The 9,401-nt window shown below is 37.3% G+C and overlaps 1 protein-coding gene across 2 annotated transcripts in view; it reads left to right on the forward strand.

The window, feature by feature from the left end:
- The window catches only part of pear1 (platelet endothelial aggregation receptor 1), a 35,804-nt gene extending 27,669 nt beyond the window's left edge, over positions 1-8,135 (forward strand). For both annotated transcript variants that reach the window (XM_060870275.1, XM_060870276.1), the window contains 14 exons: positions 299-473; positions 651-771; positions 1,026-1,189; positions 1,764-1,866; positions 1,958-2,104; positions 2,299-2,430; positions 2,654-2,782; positions 3,472-3,597; positions 3,827-4,039; positions 4,140-4,249; positions 4,420-4,546; positions 6,348-6,410; positions 6,501-6,701; positions 7,437-8,135. In XM_060870275.1, coding sequence (XP_060726258.1) covers positions 299-473; positions 651-771; positions 1,026-1,189; positions 1,764-1,866; positions 1,958-2,104; positions 2,299-2,430; positions 2,654-2,782; positions 3,472-3,597; positions 3,827-4,039; positions 4,140-4,249; positions 4,420-4,546; positions 6,348-6,410; positions 6,501-6,701; positions 7,437-7,579 — 1,954 coding nt within the window. In that variant the 3' untranslated portion in view covers positions 7,580-8,135. The remainder of the gene's footprint in view (positions 1-298; positions 474-650; positions 772-1,025; positions 1,190-1,763; positions 1,867-1,957; positions 2,105-2,298; positions 2,431-2,653; positions 2,783-3,471; positions 3,598-3,826; positions 4,040-4,139; positions 4,250-4,419; positions 4,547-6,347; positions 6,411-6,500; positions 6,702-7,436) is intronic.
- Positions 8,136-9,401: the final 1,266 nt, after the last annotated feature.

Raw genomic sequence — 9,401 nt, forward strand, 5'->3', positions numbered from 1 at the left:
AATATTAATTTATTACGTTTAATGTAATCTTTGTGATATTTTTAAACATGAGCACTGAATTCATATGTAAAATTTATTACTCTGGTTTAGTGTTATTACAAGAAGATTGTAAATCTAATTTCTGTGGTTCAAGATTTTCTAAACTTTATCCAAGAAGGTCTGTGGTCCTGAAACCTAATGCCTCCCTGCTAGGAATACCAAAAATGTTGGAATTGTTTAACAAATGTGTATTTATTATTGTTACATCCATTGAAATGTTAATACTTGTGTGTGATAACATGTGCACACTATATTGCAGCTGTCACCCATTGAAGGGAGAGTGCACATGCCAGCCTGGGTGGGCTGGGCTATTCTGTAACGAGACGTGTGCTCATGGTTACTATGGGAATGGTTGCCTGGAGCCCTGCCTGTGTGTGAATGGTGGGGTGTGTGATACTGTCAGCGGTGTGTGTCAGTGTGCTCCAGGATACACAGTGAGTGGATTTATTATCAGTCAGTGATAGATCATTTTAAAACTGGCACAAAGGCAATTATGCTAGAAAAAATTACCAACTGAAATTGAAACCATCAGCTTTGTTGTGGGTTACATATTGCTTTATAGACAATGTCATGATATATTTACTGTTCTGTGATCCTTAAAATGTGTGTAGGGACGTCACTGTGACAAACAGTGTGAGAGTGGCTTCTATGGAAAAGATTGCTCCTTAGAATGTTCTTGCAAAAATGCGATTTCCTGCTCTCCTGTAGATGGATTGTGCTTCTGCAAAGAGGGTAAGCTCTTAATCTACTGCTTCTAAAGTCACACTTAGCTCACAAAGTCACCTATTGTGTGTGCGTGTGTGTGTGTGTGTGTGTGTGTGTGTGTGTGTGCCCAAGAAAATGTTTCTCTCTCCTCTTATAATCCCATCACACATTTATCTGTCCAGTGAATTTATTTAACACTGCCTTCTTTTTATTTGTAGATCTTGACAGACATTTGGGCATCCACTGTTAACATGGGAATGTGGATATATGTTTATTTACAGGATGGAGAGGTCCAGACTGTTCTATTACATGTTCAGAGGGGACATGGGGTAAAGGCTGTAATGCCACATGCCAGTGTGCAAACAAAGCTCAGTGCCACCCAGCCGATGGCTCTTGCAAATGCACAGCTGGATGGAGAGGCGATTTGTGTGACCTACCCTGCCCCGTGAGTCTGCTTCCAAGTCCATACACTAACAATAATCAGAAATCAGTTTGCATCAGAGATACAGAGTCAGGATGTGCTGGTAGGGAAAACCACAACAGAGCCTTTGACAGCTGTCATTAATTTGAATTGTAGTCTTACCACATGCCTGGCAATCACTGCATTTTAAACAGGTTCATTCGTACATGGCTGAGAGTGTAAGAGTATTTGCTCCCAGGGTCGAATGAATGGCATAATTCTCACAGCTGTCAATCAGATTTATAGTATCTATTTTGCATCTGTGAGCTCGTGTGTGTGTGTGTGTGTGTGTGTGTGTGTGTGTGTTCCTTTGAGTCTGTTCAGCTGTCCTGCAAATAGAAAAAAAATAGATGTGGTAGCTGGTTTCGCGTGTCTCAGAGGAGGCATTTTAGTGTTCAACAATTGGGGTACAAAATGAAAACAGTCAACAAACAATAAATCAAGCTAATGATTAGATTAAAGCTGTGTATTCTTTCTTCTCACAGCTTTCTGACTGCATTGGATCATTGTATCTGATCAAGATTAATATTTTCTATTTCTGCTTGTTCTTTTTAAACAGGTTGGAACCTTTGGCCCAGGCTGCCAGCATAAATGTGACTGCCTCCATGATGAAGGCTGCCACAGTGTTACAGGACAGTGCCACTGTCTGCCAGGCTGGACAGGTAAAACTTAATTAACATCTTTTCTTGTTGGTCGAGCTTCACTGTAGATGCTTATTTAGTTCACTTATTTCATTTAATTACACGTGTTTAGGTCCGCGATGCACAGAGCAATGTCCAGAAGGACAATGGGGACATCAGTGTAATCAGAGCTGCTCGTGCCTTAACAGCGCCTCCTGCCTGCCACACAATGGTGTCTGCATGTGTAAGCCTGGCTACTGGGGATCTCAGTGTCAGCATGGTGAGTGCAGATCCTCTCAGCCACTGTGTTTCCTCACACATAAAGTGATTTATTAAAGTGACAGATTTGCGAAAGGACACAGTAATGCAGGGGATTGTAATTCAATAAATGTGACAATAAGTATGAAACTTCTTCTAAACATATAGCAGCTGCTCATAGGTTCGTTGTGTACAGATCCTCTTGTTCTTCCTTAGTGTGTAGTCAGGGTGTCTATGGAGAAAAGTGCAGTCAAACCTGTCCTACCTGTGTCCACTCCACCTCGTGCCATCACATCACAGGCCAGTGTTTGTGTCTGCAGGGATACACAGGACCTCTGTGTGAGCAAGGTAGGAATAATACACACACACACACACACACAAATTATTCTGATATAAGATTTTCAGTAAGCAGTAAAGAGTAACATGCTGTTAGGGTCATTTGTTATTATCACTTTATTAGCTGTTTATTTATTTAGAAGATTACATTCTGTTTATAGAAACTTAGTTAGGACAAACAATACTCAAAAGTATGTTGCTGTATTAACTGATGAAAGTTATATGTGATTTCTAGTGTGTCCGGTTGGTCACTTTGGTAAGCAGTGCAGTGGTGTGTGTAGGTGTGCCAATAATGCCACATGCCATCATCAGGATGGATCATGCCACTGTCTCCCAGGCTGGACTGGATCAGACTGCTCTGTGTGTAAGTCAGTGCAGCTGTATGACAATGGACTTTAAAAAACAAATATTTGTAATTATGATAATAATTATTAAAAAACCCTGTCCTTAAATTGTGATAATTGTGATTTGCATTTGCTAGGATTCATTTTAAAGCCATGTAACAATATGTACTTTAAACTTTTGACAAACTTTACTTAATAATAATAATAATAATAAGAAGAAGAAGAAAAAGAAGAAGAATATGATAAGATTTTTTATATTTAATTAAAGAAATACACCAGCAAATGCACATATTTTCAGAAATGTTTATCAAATTCATGTAATACATTAAATATGTATATGTTTTACCTAACATAAAATAACTTCTAGCTTGGACAGTTAATTGTTACAAAATTCTGAGTGTATGTGTGTACTGTATGTATTTAATTATCAAAAAACATAATAGACAGAAAAACATGCTCTTGATTGGAGTACCATACTAAATAACAATAAGAATAAGCATTTATAATTAAGCAATTTCACTTGTCCTCGGTGTGACAGGTTGTAAGATTAGTGACAGTACATTTGTAAGCCAGTACATTTTCCATTGGTTGCAGTGTTTATGTTAATAGGCTGTTGGTCTTAGAAGTCCATTATTTGTGATATACATTATTATTTATTATCATCATTAGCTACTGTTGCGGTGTATAAGGTGCAATACCTCTGTTGCAGTGTGTAAAGCAGGAACATTTGGAACTAACTGTAATCAGATGTGTTCCTGTTCTCCTAATCATTCATGTGACCCTCACACTGGTTCGTGTGTGTGTGAACCCGGACCCGGAGTGGACTGTGCACAAGGTATTCATTCATTTTATGTTTTGAAGCCATAAACCTGTAGCAAATAACCTTTTTGGAGATGTATTAATACATACATGTACATGAAATACATGAATCTGTTGTATGGTATTTACAGAAATTTAGCAGTAACCCAGGATCTAATAAATAATCATCACAACATAATAATAAGTATATTGTACTGCTGTCATGGTGTATTGTTAGTTATGGTTGTGTTTCTGGTTTCCTACAGAGCGAGTGTTTAGCATGATGGTGCCTGTCTCCCCGGTGGAGAAAGACTCTTGGGGGGCGATTGTGGGCATTGTGGTCCTGCTCATCCTGGTGGTGCTGCTGCTGGCACTACTGCTGCTCTACTACCGACGCAGACAGAAGGACAAACAGAGCAACACACCCACTGTGTCTTTTTCCTCCACCCGCAACGTTACGTCTGAGTATGCTGTGCCAGGTAGGAACGAATCAATTTTCATTAGAAACATCTTCAGCGTAATTCACTTAAAAGACTTTCGGTAACAAAGAACCTTTGTATTCCATTATTTTTGCATTAGATCTTCCACACAGCTACCATCACTACTATTCAAACCCCAGCTACCACACCCTCTCCCAGAACAGATTTCCTTTACCCCAAATCCCTAATAATCAGGACAGACTTATAAAGGTAATATTAATAATTATAATAATAATAATGTAGGCCATTTTTTGCTATTAAATTAATGAAAAAAACAAGTACAAATATTCAATTTGAATACAGACAATTTTAGCATAATATTTATTTCATTTACTTAAAGAGTCCTCCATTACTCTGCTATTGTTTTTTTATTTATTCAGAACACCAATAAACAGTTGTTCTATAGTCTGAAGAATATGGAGCGGGAGAGAAGAGGCTTATTTGGAATGGAAACTAACGCTACTTTACCAGCTGACTGGAAACACCAGGAACCCCCTAAAGACCAAGGCATGCCTGCTTACTATATAATTAACTGTACAGTTCATTTTAACTTCAGAATATGCGTGGAGGCCCGGGCAAATCCTGCACGTGGTGAAATTATGACATCTTCTGAAAACCTTCCTCAACTGAATATTTTGTTCAAATCTCAATCAGATGTAAAGTTATAGCAGATAAATATAGTCTGCCTTTAAATATTCAAGTTCTGACTGTGGCACAGGAGCATCAGAGACATTTTAACAGCTGATTTGTGATGCGAAAAACAGTGATGCGAAAAACTTAGGACACCCTATTAAATAATAAGTTATTTATTTAGTTATTCAACATGTCAATGCTTTTAAACAACAACAAAAAAATCACTTTTCACTTATTAAAAAAGAAATCAACAAAATGAGTATATAAACTGTTTATAAAGTTTGTGCCCTAATAGCTAGTGTTTCTCCCTTTCGCTGAAATAACTTCAATAAGACGTTTCTTGTAGCCATCTACCAGTTTCTGACATGGACTGGAAGAAGTTTCCCCTATTCCTCAATGCAGAATTCTTTCAGCTGTGTGATATTTGAGGGGTTTCTTGTTTCATGTTCCTAAAGAACCTTCTGATACAATGTAGAATTCATAGTGGATTCTATGATGATGAGCCGGCCAGGTTCTGCTGCAGCAAAGCTCCAACCATAACACTTCCAACTCTATATTTCACAGTTGGTATGAGGTTCTTTTGCTGAATTGCTGTATTTTGTTTACTCTGTTATGCTCTCCAAATAATTTAATTTTAGACTCATCTGTACAAACCACATTATTCCAGAAGTCTTGGCATTTGTCTCTGTGGTCTTTCACAAACTTCAGTCTTGCCCTCATGTTTTCCTTCTTGCACACCTCCCATAATAATTAAAGTTGTGCAGTTTCTTTCTGATTGTAGATTCAGACTTTGAGATCAACTGTAGCAAGAGCTTGCTGTAGGGCACGTGATGATATTTAGGGCTTTTGGAGACTTCTTTAAGCATCTTGTGGTCTGCTCTTGGGGTGAATTTGCTTGGATGGCCTGACCTGGACATGTTGGCAGTTGTTTTAAATGTTCTCCACTTTTAGATGATTTTGACAGTTAAATGTCTGATTACAAATTCAATTACAATTTCTTTTATATCCCTTACCAGGCTCATAAGCCTCAACAATCTTCTTCCTGAAGAGCTCTTTAAATCTCACCATGGTGATACTGTAGCTCTCCCTTCAATGATTAAGAGCAAATTAAACTAAATATCTGAGGTTTAAATAAGGCAAGCCTCCTTGTAAATGCTCTGTAACAGTGGTCTAATTTGCACCTGATGTGATTACACCTGTAGGTAATTTTAAGTTAAATTTAATTACAAATAAATGTGGGGTGTCCTTACTTTTGAATTATGTTATATTATTTAAACCGTCCAGTATTGTTAAAATAAAGATAAAATGGCCATTAACTATTTAAAATAAACACAGGCTTTCATGCGGTGTCCTAATTTTTTTCACATGACTGTATGTCCAACTTGAACAAATTGTGTGGAAATCACAATTAAACAGGAAGATAACATTTTAAAAGTATTTCCATTTTGTTTTAGTGAAATATATTTATTCCTTTTTAAAGCTGGGCTGTGTCAAAGTATGTAATAAAAGAAAAACTTTATTTTGACCAACCAACAATTTTTATTTATTTATTTATTTTTAAGTGGGGGTTGGCTGTTAATACACAATCCTCAATCACTAAAAGCTCACTAGTCTCCTCCTATTGTATTATTTTTGAGTTCTGTATGTATTTGACTTCCTAATGTATGCTTTGCAGGAGCATTTGGAATTGATCGTAGTTATAGCTACAGTGCCAGTCTTGGGAAATACTACAACAAACGTAAGTGCTGTTTACAGTATCTGTCCTGTGAATACACAAGTTCCAGTATATTTCATTTTTGTCTTTAATGCTTCCCTAACCTGCTCTCAGAATTGAAGGACTCCTGCATTGCTGTGAGCAGCAGTTCTCTAAACAGTGAAAATCCATACGCCACCATTAAAGACCTGCCGGGCCTTCCTCCATGCCCTGCTGAGTGCAGCTACATGGAAATGAAACCTGCTGTGCCTCCTGAGAGGTCCTACACAGAGCTCCGGCATCCAGTCCTTCCTTCCACCAGTTTCTCCTGTAGAGGTAACTCTCACTGAACCTTATTTATCTTAGCACATTTCACCCTGAAGGAAGCAAGCCAAGAGGAGTTCATGTCAGAGCACCTGATTGTGTGTGAACCAAAAATCCTCCTATGCTATCATCCAAAGATATGAATTACAGCCTCTTATCAGTAACACTGGACTTGGAAGCGGTATTTAATCTGGAAAGTTCACTAGCACTGGATTTAAGAGGAAACTATCTTTCACTTCAACAGAGCATTTATCAGAAATCACTTAGGCCAATAAGTGAGCAATAATTCTGCCTATTGCTTTGTATCCATGGGAGCGTGTTTTACCACTGAGTGAGTCGTCTCTCTCAGAAGAAATTTGATTTAAAAAAGCTGAAAATGTACACGATGGGGTAAAAGGCAAAAATAGTGTGCTTAAAAGGGTGCGACAAAATCTGTCTGAATAACTACTTTCATTTTTGCTGAGTTAGCTGACTAGAGCTTTCTTTAGCTAAAGCATTCTGTTGCAAAAACCTGGGTGAACAACTCTGTGCAAACACTTTCTACTGTCATGTTTCCTAGCACATGTTTAAAATAATCTTGCTCATTATGTTGGTGTACCAAAAAGGGTATACTTTTTTCCAGTAGTTATTTGTGCAGTCAGAGATATTTTTGGCTTTTCAGTAAGCTAGAATGCTTTATGAGGCAAAAGCAAGAAATGTTCTTATTTGGTTTGGACTCTGAAATGATCCATGTCCCATTTTTTCCAGAACAATGTCCTCTTGGAAATGTTCAGGAACAGGATCTTCAGAATCATTACGACTTGCCAGTCAACAGTCACATCCCAGGACATTATGACCTGCCACCAGTCCGCAGGCCTCCATCACCATCGCCACGCAGACAGGCCAACTAATCACAGCCTCAACACACACGCATGGGATAAAACTTAGTGTTCTTAAAGCACAACCACCTCCAGTTTCACCTCTGCATTTTCCATAGAGGAAAAAACTTCCCATGCATGGACAGGGGGATTAATAAAGGAATTCACTTACCCAACTGTGTTGCATCTGCAAAATGACGAGATGTTAGATTAAGTTGCACATCTATCTTTAGCACACTTTATACAAAGATCAGCATTTGGGAAAAGTGAACTGGTTTCAATAACTTCCTGCAGCTGCTCAACATTGCCATCTAATGGACATTAAATTTGTTTTTAACGCATGAAATTGTAAATGGTTTTCATTTTAATATCATGGTTTCACGTTATTTGGGAACTGGGAATTCTCAAATAAATTTGACTTATTGTGAGGTAAATATTACAATTTCGTCACAGTTACATAAAATGTGTCTTTAAATGGCTGTACATTATGCACCACTTTTACATTGGTAGAATCTCAACTTTCAATGTCAGTTGAATGTAAATCCTTCAAGAATTGTAAATACTGTAAATAAACCGGAGGAGATTTTTATGCATTTTTCTCTGTGGGTAATTTGCTTGTCCGTTTGCAAGTTTCCGACAAGCTAGATCATTTTTTACTAATTTGTGGAGGGAGTAGACACTGCTCAGAGTATCAGTGAGTAACATTATAATAGCAATACAATAGGACTTCAATCATGTAATTATCAACTAATTACCACAATATGTAATTACAAGTGGGAAAGTCAGGATTTCCTTTGAGATCCAAGTTTTTGAGTTGGAGCTGTGTTTTATTTATTTATTTCTTGAAATGCCATTTTAACCCCAGAAAATCATCCGAAGTTCAGATGGAAAAATCAAAAATGTGAAAAACTTTTCACATATTTCATAGTTTGGTGCATTTCATGCTTAGTGTTATGGCTATTTAATGCATATTTATTTCATTTGCCTCCTAAAATACCTAATTCCTGTCACAGAACATGGTAACAGCACAGTGAACAGTGTGAAAGATATTACTAACTGAAAAAGGAGCTAAAGGGAAAATAAACTTACAGTGACTGCATTGTAAACAGGACCAATGTAAACCCTTCAATTTGTCATACTGGCTCCAGATTCTACTGCTGTCCACTGAGAGGAACTTTCAAAGCATAAATTTAGATATACTGTTAGACACCCCTTCCCCTCACAATATAAGCTGATCAGGTGTCCACATACCTTTTGTGGTACCCAAGAAAATTGAATAACATCCATGCAGTTCCTGTCATTGATAAGCCATTTGAGTTATGGTAAAACCAAAAAATTCCTTCCTTTGTCTTGGATCAGTTATTTTGGAAAACATCTGTCTCAAATATTCAAGTTCCTCACCTTCCTTGTTCATTGCTTTCACGGAGTTGTTTCTTTTCTTTTTTTTAAGCAGCTCAAGGTTTATATGAAAAGAAGGCAAAAAACATTTTCTGTCCTGCAACAAAATGCTTACAATATGGCCAAACATTCTTACTGTAATGAGATGTTTTACGCATTGATGTCCCGTTCCCAAATGTAACATTTACACTCAATTTTAACAATAACAAAAACTTTACTAACTGAAAGATTTGTCACAATGGGAGTAAATTGTCATGTTGTCTGCTCATATATACATTCTTCAGTCAGTAAGCTTTAACAGTTAAGTAAGTGGGATTTACATTTGTTGTTTTTATATTCTTTCAGCCTGTGCATGCACAGAATCAGAACTATATGTGATCAGAGATAAATAACCATTGAGCATTGCCACAAATGAACATACAGATACAGAGAACACTCTGATTTTACTAAGTGTATA

This window comes from Tachysurus vachellii, chromosome 5, assembly GCF_030014155.1.
Source record: "Tachysurus vachellii isolate PV-2020 chromosome 5, HZAU_Pvac_v1, whole genome shotgun sequence".
In the NCBI taxonomy this organism is placed as follows: Eukaryota; Metazoa; Chordata; class Actinopteri; order Siluriformes; family Bagridae; genus Tachysurus; species Tachysurus vachellii.